Below are 17,775 nucleotides of genomic sequence, written 5' to 3' on the forward strand. Positions count from 1 at the left end.
CCTCAGGTAGAAATGCCTAGATATGTTTCATGAACCAAATGTCACTGAGATGGAAAACACAAAAAGGAATCCAATGACTGGACAATGAAAGATCAGTTACTGTCAAATTTGCTTTGAGTTTTGTCAGCACTTTATTTTAAGGTAGGTCAAAGCCAATTCTGGGAACTGGTTCTCATCTTCAGTTCCCATTTCTCTCTTTGTTTTGTTGAGTGACATGGTTTAACTGTGTGTTCTGTTTGTTCCTTAAAAGCCCAGATTTTCTGAGCTGGAGAAATAAGTGGTAACACACAACCTCGGTTTAGTTTCGTGACATTGTGACCTCTGCATGCTCCACGTGACATGACAGGAAATAGTTTTTTTGTGTATTCGGTGTATGTAATTTTTAAGTGCACCTTTCTCTTCGAAGAGAAACTTTCCCTGTAATTATTAAAGTCCTTCACTTTTCATTACATGAATAAATCAACTTAATGGGTTTAAACGCTGTTGGGCATTTTAAAAAAACACATGTAATCCTTTGAGTAAGCAATACATTTTTATATTTGATTTGATATATTGCATTAGTCTGTGTGTGTGTTGTATTTGGTGCATGACACAGGAGCTTTTTTATGTTTAGCCATGTGATAAAGCCTTGGCTTACTGAAAAGGTCACATGGGTATCAACTGCAGGCTGCATCAAAAACACACAAAAGGCTATGAAAATGTTTTGTCAAAAAACTTAATATCAAATCCTCTCTCATCCAAAAGATTCGCCAAGACGGGAGCACAAGAACAAAAACACAAAAATAAACGGAGTGGGGGAGAAAACTTCCAGCGAGACGAAACATAAAAAAGGTTCATGATCTTTATTTGCTGTAAGTCTTCAAATTGAAATCCTCCTAGAAACTATAAAACCAGAAGTGAAAACTAAGAAAATAAAAGCAAAAGCAATTATCTTTAAACACGTATTGTGTATAAAAATGTATAGAAATAATGCATCCTGAATGCTTTTTTATACAAACAGTGGGACCAGTAAGAACTACGCTCAAATAATATTGTCCCAGTAGTTGTAAACACTCTAGCCACAACGAATGACTCAGTCAGATAAGATCTAACTCAAGAGGTATCTGCCCCACTTTCTATTATTAGCGCAGTGACCAGAGGTACACATGAGTGTACATGAGGTCTCTCTGGATGTATGCAGGTGCAACAACACATAACACACACGCACACACACGCACACACACGCACACACATGAAGACCAACATGCAGATACAGAAAGAACTGTGTAAAATCACTAATAAACTCAAGTAGTAGGAAAGAAGCGTCTCCTTTCTGCTGGAGACCAACAAAAACAAAATCTTTATGAAGCGTCCTCACCTGCAGCATGAGCTCGCAGTCATCCCTGCCCACGAAGATCATTTCCCGGGGGAGTCGATGACGAGTCCCCCCGCTGCTCACCAGGAACCAGGAGGTCACGCTCATCTCTGCGATCTGCTGCTGCCTCTAGTACACACCTCCTGATATCAAGGCGAACAGAATCTGTGGGTTAATAATAAGCAGGAGGTTTCCGTTTTTGGTTTTAATTCCCTTCCACAGTCACTGCCCGATGCGTCTGAAATTAGGCAGGTTTGTTCACAAGAGAGCAAAAAAGTCTGTTAAACAGTGATGATGCAGTACGGTTTACAGCAAGTAAGGAGGAAAACACACATAATCCTGCAATAATAACATTAAATTAATAACATTTTCAATCTACAGAAATGAATATAACGATACATTTCCATGCATTTTAGAACAAACCTCTGGTCCAGGTGATAGACCACAGCTGACAGACCACTGGCCGTGCAGCAAAGCTAGGCCATCCTGAAAAAGATAAGCAAAAACAAAATCATCAGGCATCTATTCCCACAGGAAAGAACATGCATTACACTGTACTTTTTTTTTTTTTGGTGTCTTTGTCTTCTGCTTCATTTTCTCAGCTGGTTGCTGAAGTAAGTGAGAGGCCTGGGTAGATCCTTTCTTTTTCTCTGCCTGCTCTGATGACTGCCAGATGTTTGAGGAGGAAGTGATGTAGGAATGTTAGCAGGCCTACCCATCAGCGAGTTTATTTTCCCTCCTCTTCAGACGGGCTGGAAAGGAGGTCAGAGCCAGCCCCGGTTACTTTCTAACTGTCCCGGCCTGAAACGACTAAATTAAACAGACCTAACTCCTGCCAAAATGACACGAACTGTTTACAAACTAACTTCAAGTGTGGCTTAGAGTAACTGTTGCTGTCTCACTGAGCAATTGGGCGTAAAATTAAAGCAGCACTGTCATCCTGTTATAACTGAAGTTTCCATGCTGTCAAAGGATAGCAGGAGAAGTATTATCTGTGCAAAATGGAGAAACTTTCTGCATTTGATTTAGCCTTTATGTTGAACTTTTAAGCGGTTTAGACAAAAATGGCTTTTAAAATTATCATTTCAGAGCTCTTTATTGTCCATTCTGGTGACGCTAAAATAATAGGAACTCTCTTTTATGAGTATAAAGTGCCAAGAAAAAGCCCATCAGAGGAAGAATTAAAGATTATTGAGCTAAGCTCTTGATCTCTTGACCTCTTAAGTACTTAGTATACCAGCTCAGTAATCCCCTGAGGAAAATTTTAATCAGCTACACACTTCACTACCTTGCATGACAAGGCTAAAAGAAAATCACAACTGGATCAACAGCTGTCTCAAATGCAAAATGGATCAGTTTGTAGCCCAGTTACCACTCAGATTGTCCTGCAAGTTTATTCAACAGGAACTCTTATCGAACATTTGATACCACCTGACAAAAATTTAAAACATCTAAATATCCTGATAATACTTCATATCTAGAGATGCACTGATAATGCTTTGATTTTTTTCCCGAAAGACTCTAACCTATAACGGGGGAAAAAATTGCTACACCATCTCAGTATGAAGAAAATTAAGAAATGACAAGGTTCTCCTCATTCATGAATCAAAGCATATGTGCCTAACCCTTACCTGAGTCTTCATAAACTTAAAAAGATACATACTGGGAGATCTTAGCTTTTAAACACTTATTGAACAGAAAGAAAGAAATCACTTCCACTACCAATCACCGGTCAGAGCCGAAAAAATGGAACATCGGCAGATACCGTTATCTGGACAAATCCCATAATAACAGGCACCAATCACTGGCATTAAAGTATCTTGAGTTTTAAAAGATACAATGAATAATGCTGTGCACTCCCAGCCAGATGGCTGAAATGTTACTATGTTTATTTGCACACTTTCTGAAATCACTCATTCAGTTGTTTGTAAACAGAGATGCACCAAGCAATTATTAATGTCTGCATCAGTCGAGATATTGGAAAAAAAAAAAGACTGCATATCGATGACAATGTTCTGCATTCATAAGGGTAGATCTATTCAGTTTAATTCTATGGTTTGTGATCTGAGGAACGTCATACTTTATGATTTATATTACATTATATTTAGAATTGCTAATTACACTTTATGAACCATTTTAAAGAAGGTTTGCTGCAGTTTATTTTTACATTAGACCAAGGTAGTCAACCGATAGTTTCAGTTTCTTTATTATTGATTTTGCATTGGCTGTTACATTCCTAAGTGCACTAACTGCACAAGTTAAAGTTGGGCTGTTTTTAGTGCTTGACCGAGTTTGTGAAGCTATTGGTGAATGTAAGTTTGCTGTACTGGTGCAGAATTATTTTCGGAACTCAGTGCATTTATGACTGTGTTTTAGGTCAATACAGTACTATTTTTCTGTATCGGATCGATATCAGCCGATACTATAGCTCAGATATCTGTATCGGTATCACAAGCAAAAAAAGTGCATCAGTGCATCCTTTTATGTCATTTCTTGTAGCATAATATGAAGAGTCAAAGTGTAGAAAGAAAAGGAGTACCACTCTAATACAAGCCCAATAAATCATGGTTATATAGTGCGTATTATCTGTTTATTAACAGATTAAATGAATAATGTTCACAAACAAACCGAAACACTGCAGCTGCTTTGCAACGAAACAATAGGAAGATATCAGAAATAGAAGAAGCTTTGCTGGAACAACACATCAGGCTCAACAGCACTGGCATTACACCACAACTATGTGTGGTTTCCCTCCCAAATGTAAGCAAACCATCAAAGAGCCTGCTGACTAAATAACTGCAGCACACTCACATGGAGAATGCAAAGTTAACAGTCTGCGGTGGAGGAGCTGCAATACGGTGCATGCCAGCCTTCTGGTGCCATTCAAACAACCTCTGACTATCACACATGAAAGATGTGGCACACATGGAGAAAGGAAGAGGTTGGTGTGATGAAGGGAACACAGCTGTGGGGAAATCTGCTTTAAAAATGCCTCCTTTTGTTCTTAAAGTGTAGCTCACCTTAAAACAGCTAATCCCTAAAACATGAATACAAAATAAAATGGAAAATTATTAGTTGAAAGGATCCATTTTTCCCTGGGCAATATTTTAATTTAAACAGAAGAAATGTTTTAAAATGACAAAAATGTCATTGGGACTCTGTAAATAACATATTGATGTTGCTTTGCTTTCGTTCTACAATTGCTTAAATTGTGATGCGAAACTGAATGTAGAACCCAAATCAGTATATTAAGACAAGCGTAAATAGAAAATGCAATACTCACCACAAATAAGATGTTTGTGTTGAGTATTGCACCACAAACATCTTTAAAAATAAAACAATTTATTTTATCCCTTAAAATAAATTGTTGTGGCAATATTCTACTGTACTATGTACAAAACCACAAGTTTTAATTGGGTTTTTAATTCCTCTTAATTGTTTTATTAACCCCACCGTTGTGTTGATATGGTCCTATGCTTTGATTTCTTATTGTGCTACCATTGGCTGTTGGTTGGGGGCCACCAAATTTTATTTAAAATTTACTGTCAAAGATGTCAAAATTTGTGATGCCATAAATTCAAGAATCTACAAGGTTCCAAGCACCTTTGGTTGAGGAAAAGCCCACATCGTCATCATCATATCTTCGACAGCCTTTTTTTGCTTTACACTAAACATACCTGAAAAATTTAAATCTGCATCTCATCTGACCAAAGCGTCTGGTCCCAGTTAAAGTCCGAGTATCTTTTTACAAACTTACTTTTTCTTAACATTCCTCCCAGACTGATTAGAATGTCGATGGTGCCTAGTTATTATAAATTATTATGTTTCACCAATCCAAAAAAATAAATGAAACATAAATGTAAAAAGTTCCAGTTGAATTATTAGGGTTGCTATCTACCAACTGTGTCCAAAGTGATTCTGAAAGAAACTATTTCTTAACTTGGGACTAAACTGACATATATTTAAATGAAAAAAAAAATCATGTTTTTCTGTGTGAGATTATGCTGCTAAGCATCTTTATCACGAGCATCAGTAGATGTTAAGGGCAGGAAAAGAAAAAAGAAGCAAAAAATATGCAACTTATCATGCTGCTTCAGCAGGATTCTTGCAGGCGATAATAAAGAGAAACAGTGACTTCATGTTATTGGGAGGAATTTACCAGCCCCCAGAACTGCACTAATACTATCTCCCTACACACTCAAACACTCAGTGATGAGGAATGAAAGAGCAGGATTATTCCAAGATGACTGAATTCTTTGTGGTGAAGAGATAGCAGTGGAGAGACAGGAAGAATGTAAAACACTTCTAGTTGAGGACACTCATCTTTTGATCTACTGCCTGTGACCAGAAACTGTTCTTAAATACAGCTAAACATTTATTTTAAAAAAGGCAACAACTACAGAAAGATTGTGCTTTAATAACTAAATTGGATGCTAAGTAGAAATACAATTTAAAATATAAGAGCGGATAAGAATCTTGACCACTTGCTGAAAAAGGGGTTGTTATCAAGCAGAGGGGAATAATCCTTTATCAACCCTGACTAATCACACTTCCAGCTGTATTTCCGTTGTTTAGTGTCAAGTTATATAAACACCCATCTGTTTTTTTTCTTTACTTTTTGAATCTCTTCCCTCCATTCTAAAGCAGCCAATCACAACCACTAACTGGAAAACAGGAAGTGACGTCCATATTTACAGTCATCGACTGCAACGTAGCATCTGGCGGGAGTTGGGATCCCAGCATGATGCAACAGCTGGGTAACGGTCACAGGCACTCATCTGCTGTTTCCTATTAACCGTCCGGTTGCCGCAGCGAGACTCAAACGAGACCCACATCACAGACCAGGACGAACGGACACACAGATGCTGAGCAGAGCGCGGAGAGAGAAAGGCATGGCTCATTCTCTTGTCACACTCATTTCCACTTGGTCTTATGATGAGAGCCATGCTCAGCCCCAGTCAGGGTGGGGTTGGCTGTCTGCATGGAAACATCTCACTGTAGTGACAATAAGCTCACTTTGTAAATTCTAAATTTAAAATAGGTATTTGCGGGGATAATTACTGTAATCTGTCACATATCACAACTTGTTGGGTAAACAAAAGCAAACCTCCATGGGAATCAAACTGAAAATACTTTCTTTTAAATTAATTATGTTTTTTGTGGCTAATGGTCTCTTCAAATGGAACTAACTATGTATACCAAAAGGAAATTATTTCTGTTTTTGCTACTGCAGCAGTTACTGTACCTACGGAAGTAGAAAATGTTGAGGTCGACACAAAGCTTCTGGACAATGGGAACGTTTAATGGTAAAATAAGCGTGGTTTCTTGATATGTACATCTCTAAATATTTGATATTTGTTGACAGGACAACAACAGAAAAATGCATGGCTAAAAAAAGGAAATACTTTGTACTTAATATTTCCCATTTAAGAAGACATTATATTTAAAATTTTGATTAAAAAAACAGTAAAAAAAATTCACAAAGTGACCAACTGAATTGGCTTCATTTACTAAAGAAACAAAAAATCTGGACATCTAAGGCTAAGCAATCTAAGCTTTAAATAATAAAATGAGAGGACGGATCTGGAAAATGTAAAATATTTCCATATCCTTAATGTCATTTCTATACTTATCCAGAATATAAAATGATTAAATCAAATTCAATAGTTTTCCAGGCTTTTCAAGAACGTGTGGAAGTCATTTTGCTGACCGATACCAACTTCTGTCTTTCACTGAGGTCAGACCTCAGTGAAAGACAGATTCACATCTTCTTCACATCTTCTCTCACAAGACAATAAGACATGCTTTATGTATTGCAGGTGTTTTGATTGAGGTGACCACATAAAGTTATTACTATTAAAGTTATTACTATTCAATTCAATTCAATTCAGTTTCAATTCAGTGACAGTAGACAATCCTTATTGGCTTATTTAAGTTGATACTTTAAAGAGTATATCCTTACCTTGATCTGATATCTAATCAAGCTCAAAAGCAGAAAGTGCAAAAGATGTTTGTGGATGAGTTTATGAACTGAGAAAAACTGGTTCTTTTTTTGTGTGCTTAACACAAAAAAGTGGGGAAATTGGCTGATTTCAGCCAAATGATTAGTGCCTCACTACTGAAAAGTGAAAAGACAAAAAGCTCCCCATCAGTCTCCCCTTTTCCCTCAGCGTCACTGATGTTAGGCCAGTCAGACAAGCATTTTCAGGATGAAATCAATAAGTAATAGGCAAGGGACCAATCCTCTGACCTTACAAGAACATCTACACACCCGGAGGGTTTCAAAGTACAATCAACAGAACAGATTTACAGTAAGACAGTGAACTCTGGGCAGGGAGACGGACAGACAAAGGCTTCTCCCGTCCCCCGCGGCTCTTCTACAGATTTACAGACATGAAAGTGTACAGCACCTATTGTTCCTCTCTGAATGAGACAAAGAAATACTGGTCAGAGCTTTTCAATGATCTGAACCAGGTACTTACCAGGCTACATTTTTTCAATTCAGTGTGCTGGTAGTTGCTGGTATTGATGCATCAATACCTTATGAAGTAATATTGTATTCACCTATTAAGTTTTTGTATGGTGCTGGTTAAAAAAAATTCACAGAGACAACAGGAAATACAGACCTACAATATACATGACAATAAAGAGACTGCTAAAGTCTACAAATGTACCACCAAGGTTTAATTGTAACTATGTTGCCTGCATCTGTTTTAAATTTTATATATATCAAATATGACTTAAAATAAATTCGACATAATAATTTAATGTTTTGTAATTGGCCTCTGTCTATGTCAGAAATTCATGCTCTTTCTGATACTCTACTTTCAGGAACAACATCGCTCCTCTATTAACCCTTTAACGTTTTAACCAGCGCTACACTGAGAAGTAGCTCATATAATGAGCTTAGCAGATGTGCAGTTACACCAGGTGTTTGCTAATTGCCGCGGGCTAGTCTGAAGGAAATGAGTGGGGGAGTCAGGGAGGAGAGGTGCTTTGTGAGGCGGAAGCCACAGAAGATTAAATAATTTCTCAAACATGCTTGAAAGAATCAAAGCAACACTCCAGGTGTATTTTTGATGAGGGAACAACATAACATGATGTAAAGCTCAAAAAAGTCGATTTTACATAATACTCCCTCTTTAACATATGTTAGGAAAGTGTTAATAAACTCTGAATCTGCAAGTTACAAAGGTCTTGCTTAAAGTGATAACAAAGAAGGCAAGATGTGTTATTTACCACCTCATTTTAAGAATGCACAAAAGGGAGTGCTGCCTAGTAGTTAATAAAAAAAAGATTTTTCCCAATCAAATCCAATACCTGGTGAATCTGTATTGATTCCTCCTCATGTAATCAGTTCTAGTTTTTAAACACATAACTATTACAGTCCATGAAGAGAACATCTTTACGTTAAATTTATAATCACACTCGATTACAAATTATAAATACAGTTTGACGGTGTATATCCTGAGTAAGGATCCCATCCTGCTTCCAAATACATCTTTAGTATGAAAAACTGAAGAAGGATTAAGCAAAAGCAAATCCATTTGGAGTTTACACATAAAATCAATGGCAGAAAAAAACTGCACTGTTTGCCTATTTATCCTCAATAAGTGTAGTGCGTGAAAATATAAACAAATAATAAGAGGCTGTAAGATGAGGAAGAGACCACCTTCCTCCTCGGTTGAAGTCGCTCATGTTGAAAGTGATATGATTTTCTAAATCTGGATGTAAAAGGAGGTCAAATGTCACCACTGAAACATAACACTTCAAAACAAAACCAAGAGTATGAAGATAATTGTTGATTCTACAGAACCTTTATTTCAGAATTCATCCTTATTTCTGCAGCTACACCACAACTATGCACCAACATTTATTCCTGCGACTGGACTGAACTACTATGGAGAAAGCTAATAAATCATTATGCTGTCAGGATCAAACCAGTCGTCTCTTAACCCTTGGCTACACAAGGGTATATATAGCTTTATGTGTGTTAGCGTGGCTATTAAATTCAGCATGTTAGTAAAAAAAAAAGTCTAATGCGGCAGAACAGAGCATATGGTGCAGAAAAGCGGTATCACATGAACAGTTGGCAAGAAGCAACAAATCAGCAAACACCTCCATTTAGCCAGCATCAGTCCTGTCTGCTCCATTGTTATTACCAAACACAATCCAGCAACCCCCTTCTGACCCTTCCACTGCCTTAAGACATAAACCCGCCACATGTTCTGAGATCCATGTGTTCAGACTGCCCTGCAGACCCACAAATGCCGGTTTACAGTTTGTGGATCCTGAGGACCGTACAGGAATATTATCCAAAATGTACTACACATTCAGGCAAAATGAAAGTAAAAATAAAAAGTACTTTTCTTCTAAACATTTTTAGGGGAGCAGCTACCCGTATAAACAGGCGCTTGGGATGATGAAGCGCTCGTAAAAATTATGTTATTAATATTCCATGAGAATAATGAGGCACATGTCCTGCAGCAAAGTCTTTTTCTCTTCATGTGATTCTTTCTCTGAAGGGTGTGTGCTTAATGCTTCTCTGAAAAACATACTCAAAGACACGATTTCTTTACTAAAACCAGGTCCTAGGTATTGGACCTAGACCATTGTTAGGTGAGTGGTAAGATCACCACTCACCTAACTTATCCAAGAATTTGCTGTTATAGGGCCTTATCACATGACCCCCCAAACAATTTAACTCCAGCATTATTTTTACTTTCATTTTTGGAAACTCATCCTTATGAGCGTTTCCAATGTGTGTGTTAAAAAAAAATAAAAAAAAACTTTGATGTGCATTCAGAAGGCTCTATCTTAACTTATTGTTAGTAATCTGTTGGTTTGCATTACATTTGTATTGTACATGAAATCAAATTTAAACATGCTATGAATAGGATTGTGACGCTACATTAGACGCTTTGATGTGCTGGGTGCTCTTGTGGCTCTGCAGTGCTCCTGCTGAGTTGATAATGACTGACCCGTGGCGCTTTTACAGAAACATTAGTCTTTGACTGCCTCAGCCAGAAGTTGATTATGGCTCCTACATTTTTACCACCCAGAGCAATAGCCTTGGCACCGGATAAAAATAGTCAACTCTCTTATACTGAAATCCACACTGCCACTCAGGAGGAAGGAGAAGAAAAAAAACAAAAAAAACCTCCAGAAATGTTAGCATAACAGGACAATGAGGGGTTGGCAGAGAGGAAGATGGGAATAGAAGATGCAGAAATGAAGATCGATATCTGCTGTGGAAAGCACAGCACATAATAAAGGGAACGCAGAGGGGAGTAGAGGCTGTTACACCCCAAAACAGATGTGAAGAGTAGTTCGCCGTTATTCTGTCTTTTTTTTTCTTCCTCCATTTCTAAATAATTAAATCTCGGAAAAGAAAAACTCTGACACACCCCAGACGTTCAATAACAAGGGAGAGTTTGGTCATCATGTGAATAAAGAACTTTAAACTCTCTTCTTGATTTCTTATTTACTCATTACCACTTTATAACTTCAGGCTTGTCTACTGACCAGTCTTTATTCTCTTGAGTGTGTCTGCCCACATCCAGCAGCACCAGCAGGCTACCTGACTCCCATAACCTTATTAATGTTTCCACTCTGTCTGATTACAGAAATGAGATTTACTGATATTTTTAGCCAAGGACTCTGCTACAACGCGTCTAAAAAAACACCTTGAAACAAATGGATCAGAGTCACATATTAAGTTCCAAGCTAAGTTGTTTTCAGTCACAAGTAATGCTTTCCTTGCCACTGAAGCAAAATGAATTCACTTCCTAAACTTCCTACTATACACAATAGCCATGGGCAGGCCGGACGACAGTCCCCAAAGACGTCCTAACTACACTCCAGAGCAGAGATGCACACAAAAACACAGCTCTGTGGTCAACAGATCTAAGCAAGTGAGGACCAGTAAAAAGACACATTTGTTCAACATTATTATGCTGCACATCATCATCATCATGAGATTTCCAGTTTTCAGAGAAAACAAGCGACAGACGTGAAGCTTTACGGAGGGAAAATAATTGACATTTGTTCTGTATGTTAGCTGGGATTCAGTGTAACTGGGTAATGGCTGAGGTCTAGCTGCTTCTTCTTTGAGACTGCAGCTACAGTCCTGTGACACTGACACAGTTTTCCTTTTAAATGTGGAGGCCTTCGGAGCAAACCGGCCGGCCAGCAGCCACATTTACACAGAGGGTTCTCAGGAGGAGGGAAAAGGCCAAGCAAAAGAGAATATATAAAGGAGAGAGCAGCTGAAGCAGCCTGCATGGTAGCGTATGCACCAGGAAGGTTTTGTAGTTTCAAAACAACGTTTTCTGTCACACCATGCCTATAGGTCAAACTTATTTTGTAAAAACGTAAGACAGAGTGACGAGAGATCTCACTGGATCAGGGTTCCTACAGGTTTCAGTAAATTATTTTTAAAGCTTTTACATCTTTTTCAGAGCTTTTATAAACATATGCATGAACTACCATAGGGTAGCTGTGTAATGGTCATATTTGACACGCTATTGGCTGGTGTTTGCAAAGCAACCAATCCAGGAGCAGAATTAATTTCCTTGCCTCTGATTGGTTGTACCCAAGACCAAGACAAACACTGTGAATGTTAAGCTTCTACAGTTTCCACTGTGCATATCAGGTAAATTTGATCCATCCATCCATCCATCCATCCATCTATCCATTTTCTTAACACCCTTGTCCCTCAGTGGGGTCGGGAGGGTTGCTGGTGCCGATCTCCAGCTAACGTTCCGGGCGAGAGGCGGGGTACACCCTGGACAGGTTGCCAGTCTGTCACAGAGCAACACAGAGACACACAGGACAAACAACCATGCACAAACACACTCACACCTAGGGACAATTTGGGGAGGCCAATTAACCTAACAGTCATGTGTTTGGACTGTGGGAGGAAACCGGAGTAAATTTGATGTTAGTACTAAAAACGAACAAAACAAAAAAAACAGGAAGTTCTAAACATTTTTATCTTTTTTATGTTATTTCATATTTTACATATTTAAAGCATAATAATAAATAAGTGCTAAATCACAAAAAAACCAAACAGCTGGGACAGTAATACTTGTAAATTTACATACCATTCTTCAGACTATCTATGTCTCAGATATTTGGTGACATTTGCTGTTTAATGCAACGTGTACGATTTTTTAAAATGTAAAGAGATTAAACAAATGTCCACAAAGTTTGAAAATGCTAAGACTAACTTTTTCCCAAAAAAAAAAAAACTTTGTTGTGGAAATGGAAATAATGAACACTTTTTTTTCACTAGCTGGGTAGACTACACACTACCCAGGTCCTATCTTTGCTATGAAGTCTAAGAGGAATTTAATTTCTTGCTTAATCACTGTAAGTCACATTGACATCATGACATTCACCAATATCACTGCATTTCGCATCTCTACCTAAAATTTGCCACTCAATTAATATGTTGTAGTAGTTTAGCAGCTCTATGAAAAGGATTGCTTTTCTTTTTTTAACCAATAGCTAAGAGGCCATTTTATATATTTTTGTTTGAATTCTAGTTTGATATCCTGAAACAGTGATATTTTTGGTTGTGAGGCCCATACTGCCTCACAACCAAAACATTTGAACCCAGCAGAGGGGTGAGGAGCATTCAAACTCTCTGATATCAATACAGTTCTTAACACAATATGCAAACAGCTAACTTTAATGACTGGCATTTAACTGATTTTTTTTTTTTACACGTTTTATTATCTGCACAAAATTCACAACAATGTGAAAGAAACTATAGCTAAAAGCATATTTATTAGGACAGCAATACAGTTAAATAATCAATTATTACAATTAATTACCAAAGTAGTTTGTTTTATTTAGTTTATTTATTTTTGGAGATGTGATGACGGGCTCAAAAAAACTAACTGAACACAAAGAGAGGGATGTATGTAGGCCATCTACATCTGCCCCACGAAAACAAAGCCACTACATTAGAGGAGGAGGAGGGGGTCCGACATCGGGACACATTCTGCGATTTAGTTCGTTCATATTGAACGAACTAATAAGATTTCCCCTAGTAATGCACATTGAAAGCATACAGACTCGAAGACAGCTATCTGGTTCCAAAAACATAAACAAAGCGATCAATGTGAACGACCTTCATTGATGTGCATCTTGTCTCGGCGACCCTTCCGAACGCCTTCTGAAGGATGCAACTCGGGAAAACAGTGGTTGAAGATTATAATATTCATCAGAATAAAAGAAACGACAGAAAATAAATGTGTTTTTAAGAGGAGGGGAGACTGGGTCGCTTAACAAAGGTGGAGCAGGGAGCCATCCAACCAGTTAGCCGACAGGGAGTCAGACCAGCAGCATTTTTAAAGGATATTTCTCAAGCTTCCTAATTATATTCGAGCACCCATTTCCATAAAGCTTTAAAGTAAGTAAGTTTACAGCGTGTCAACTCCGGGAATTTTCAACTGACACGGAGAATCCTCTGAAATCAGGAGATGTGCTGAAGAAAAGCTGAAAATCGACTCTTTCTCCTTTTGTCCCCTCTCGGTCGTAAACTCCACGTAAGTAACGGTAAACTTTAAAGCTAAAAGCCATTTTAAAGCTGTTTATTGTACTGTTTTCTGAGTAAAAGTCAAGTCTACGCGTCACTTACCCTTTTCCTTTAGCTGCGAGTTGAAGGTGTGTATAGAGCCCAGCCCTGAGTGCGCTGGCCTTCTCTTCCTCCGTTGCTCAGCAATAAGCTACTCCCCTGAAAATAACGGCGGGCGCATCAAAATGCAGGAGAGACTAAATACTGTTTCCGGTCATTACTTTCAAAATAAAACCTAAAAGGAAATAATACAGGGAGTTATTAATCTGCACAATGCCCCCTTTCTTTTCCTTGTTTTTTACTCTGGTGTTGCCATTGCACCCAAACTTTAGAAAATACAATTTTATTCTTTTCACAAATAGGAAAAAGATTTAATAAAGCTCACCTGAATTTCAAAGAATATTGTGTATATACTTTGGGTTTAGGGCTTCACAGTCGCGCAGTTGGTAGAGCTGTTGCCTTGCAGCAAGAAGGTTCTGGGTTCAATTCCCGGCCCCGGTCTTTCTGCATGGAGTTTGCATGTTCTCCCTGTGCATGTGTGGGTTTTCTCCGGGTACTCCGGTTTCCTCCCACAGTCTAAAAACATGACTGTCAGGTTAATTGGCCTCTCCAAATTGCCCCTAGGTGTGAGTGTGTGAGTGTGTTTGTGCATGGTTGTGTGTCCTGTGTGTCTCTGTGTTGCCCTGCGACAGACTGGCGACCTGTCCAGGGTGTACCCCGCCTCTCGCCCGAAACGTTAGCTGGAGATGGGCACCAGCAACCCTCCCAACCCCACTGAGGGACAAGGGTGTAAGAAAAGGGATGGATGGATGGATGGACTTTGGGTTTAATTTGTATAAGTATTTTATATTTTGAGGCAGAGATAGCTAGATGCAGTCCAGACTCTTGAAGAAAGAGTAATCCTTAAATTTAACACTGAATTGGAACTTGTAAACAAGATACCAACTTCTATTTAGCACTATGCTCCTTACACTGTCCACAAAAAGATGAATGGGGGTGGGGGGACTCCATCTTCATCAAATAAACAACAGAAAAGTTGATTAAGGTGCAGCTAATCAATAAATGCACCATTGACAGAGGTAAGTGACTCATATGAAGAATCCAGACGCAAGTGGCTCACATGAAGAATATTCTTCATAGTCAGGCACGTGCAGAGGGGGGAGCTGGGGGTGCTGAGCACCTGCCCTTTTCGCTCCTTGCCCCCAAGTGCCATTTTGGTCAATTTATTTATTTATTTATTTTGGTATTATTATTTTCTAAGTCCTCTTCTGACACATAATAACATGTACTAAAATTATTAGTTTTTTGTTAGGGTTTTTTTGTACAACATAATAAGCCGATCTTATTGTTACCTTTGACCTTTTGCCCGTGACGCATGACGCAGTTGCCTCTCGCGCAGTGAGATAAGGCGGCTAACTGGAGCTCAACGTAGCGAACGTTCCAGATTACAGAACAGTTTTTGGCGAATTAACTGTTCACCAAAACGTTTTTGGTGAATAAAGTGGAGTAGACTTGCTACTTGTCCGATGACGGAAAACGTTGAACGTATCGTTTCTGCTTCAGCTCGGAGTCGCGGTTTAAGCAGAGAGGTAATGAAATACAACAGACACTGACAGGCCTCTGCGTCTGCCTTTCTCTGAAGAACTGCTGAGCGGGAGGAGACAGCCAGGTGAGGAGAAACTGTTCTTATCTATCGATTCAGTATTTTTATCATACAGACATTAGGCTGTTGTTGTTATGCTATTAGCTAGCTGCTGGCTAACGACTTTGCTAGCAAAGCTGTATAACTAAAAAGCTTCTTCCCTGTACCGTTAATGATATCAGTCATTCTTCAGTATTGCTTCTGCAATAAGGTCACATCGCCCGTCCAAATCCGATCATCTCCATAATGAATCCGATCTTCTAATTTCCTTTGCTGCATAATGTACATTTCATTTATTCTAGCGTTAGGTAAATGTATCTTGAAGGAGAATAACAATTAAATAAAAGTCCAAAAAGGACATTAATTTAGAATTAAAAATAACTCACCCTGAATTACCATGATAGATATAATGTATGTAATAAAAGTGACATTAATGAAGGGGAAAAAACTCAACCCAGACTTTTAAGTTTAGGGTCTGGTTCGCAGAGTATGAAGTTAAATTTGTTTCCCAATTATTCATTGGAAACAAAAAAACTAACCTCAGTTAAGTAAAATGCAATTGTAATCAAAACTTTTGGAATTGTAATGATTCCTTTAAAAAAAGTTTTGTTTAAAAGTGTTTTTTTAATTAAATAACTCATTTTTACCAAACAAACATTTATTTTCACACATCAGAAATCTTTTGTTGTGATTTTGGGCCCTGCCCACGACGTCATGTGAGAATGAGCAAAACTTCAAGTCACAAACAAAAACTTGGAATAGCAAGAAAAGATTTCTGACAAGCGCAAATATGTTTGTTTTGCAAAAAAGAAAGTTAACTTCATGAGTCAAAAATGTGTGATTTAAATTTTTTTATGAATTTTTTTTAAGCAAAACTCAGTAGGCTTTTCTCATGGTGACATGCATTAACAATTCAATATTTGCTTTGGTTTTTTTTCTTTTTTCTGCAGTTCCACATTAAAGTTTGATGCAGCTCTGCTTTCCTGAATGGACCATCTTCATCTCCACTGCAGCAAACAGGCAGCTCTTTTTTATAGATTACAGTCACTAAAAGGTTGGATTGTGCCCTTGTTTATATTTTTAATAGTGTAATTCTGTAAAGACAAAATATGTCTGGTGGTCCAGCTCTGATTTACATATCTTGCTAAATTGCAGGTTTGAATATTGAAATACTTTTCTATAACAAAATAGACCTGCAGAAAAAAATTACTAATAAAATATCTTACATAGGCATAGTGTTATGCTCTATATGGAGATGATTGTATATCTCACAATTTTGTAATTTATTGTTGTTTATTAAACTCTGAAAGCTGAGAGGCTTCGTTAATATTCTGTACAAGAACATGGCTAGATGTGCCCTTTTTTTGTAGTTGAGCACCTGCCCCTTTAGTGGTCTCTGCACGGCCCTGTTCATAGCAATATTGCTATTTTTAACATTTAATTTGTCATCTCATCATTCCAATGAATTTGTTATATCTTATCTGAAAGCTCTTTTAACCCTAAGTTTTTACATTGTTATGCACTTCAAATAAATTTTTGACTTTGACAAGGCAGAATGTAAACGTACAGTATCAATAAAGTAATGCAACCTACAATACAATAAAAATAAAAATTCCTTTCTCACCCTCCGCCGATGGTCTCTCTCTCTCTCTCTCATCCTCTGAGCTCTGGTCCTCTACCAGAGGCCTGGGAGCTTGAGGGTTCTGCGCAGTATCTTGGCTGTGTCTAGAACTGCACAATATATAATATTTTAGGTATAAAACGCTGAGCTCCTAGAGTTAAGAATTAAGTAAAGCAAGGATTATGACTGATGAGTTGAGCAGAATTTACCGAACAGATGGGTTATGCGGCTGACATCGCTGTTTGTACCAGCTGACACGGAGGATTACAATATGAGGGAATCCCTCCTTCCCTTTTTTTATTTTGAAACCCACTGTCGCCATTTCCTGTTGTGCGTTTGTCAATGCTCAGTTGGATCCAGTTCATTCTCAGCAGGAGCAGCAGCGCCTGCGTCTACACCGTGGATGCTTCCAACTCAACCAGAAGCAATGTCCGCCAGAACAGGGTGGGCGGGTTTCCTGGCCGCTCTGCTCACTTTCAGCGGTCTTTTGTTACTGCAGCACCACCTTGGCTGCAACGCTGGCAGTATCTGTCTGATATTCTTGATCCTGCCACATAATCTGCTCAATTTAA

At 38.3% G+C, this 17,775-nt stretch overlaps 1 protein-coding gene and 1 long non-coding RNA gene across 9 annotated transcripts in view; one reads left to right on the forward strand and one right to left on the reverse strand.

Moving 5' to 3' along the window:
• Positions 1-14,114, reverse strand: part of cep170aa (centrosomal protein 170Aa) — a 40,523-nt gene extending 26,409 nt beyond the window's left edge. For 5 of the 8 annotated variants that reach the window (XM_081616335.1, XM_081616328.1, XM_081616329.1 and 2 more), the window contains exons 1-3: positions 14,004-14,114; positions 1,778-1,840; positions 1,358-1,497 (exon numbers count right to left, since the gene is read on the reverse strand). In XM_081616335.1, coding sequence (XP_081472461.1) covers positions 1,358-1,462 — 105 coding nt within the window. In that variant the 5' untranslated portion in view covers positions 1,463-1,497; positions 1,778-1,840; positions 14,004-14,114. Of the gene's footprint in view, positions 1-1,357; positions 1,520-1,777; positions 1,841-14,003 lie in introns of all 8 variants that reach the window. The other 3 variants (XM_081616333.1, XM_081616330.1, XM_081616327.1) reach the window with 2 other exon arrangements.
• A 1,357-nt stretch (positions 14,115-15,471) lies between these two features.
• LOC145555079 (uncharacterized) lies at positions 15,472-17,120 on the forward strand. The gene is made up of 2 exons (XR_014091160.1): positions 15,472-15,609; positions 16,533-17,120. It is a non-coding gene; the product is annotated as an uncharacterized LOC145555079 (long non-coding RNA).
• The last annotated feature ends 655 nt before the right edge of the window (positions 17,121-17,775 follow it).

The sequence above is a fragment of the Poecilia reticulata genome, chromosome 15 (genome assembly GCF_904066995.2).
Source record: "Poecilia reticulata chromosome 15, P_reticulata-male-v2, whole genome shotgun sequence".
NCBI classification, from domain to species: Eukaryota; Metazoa; Chordata; class Actinopteri; order Cyprinodontiformes; family Poeciliidae; genus Poecilia; species Poecilia reticulata.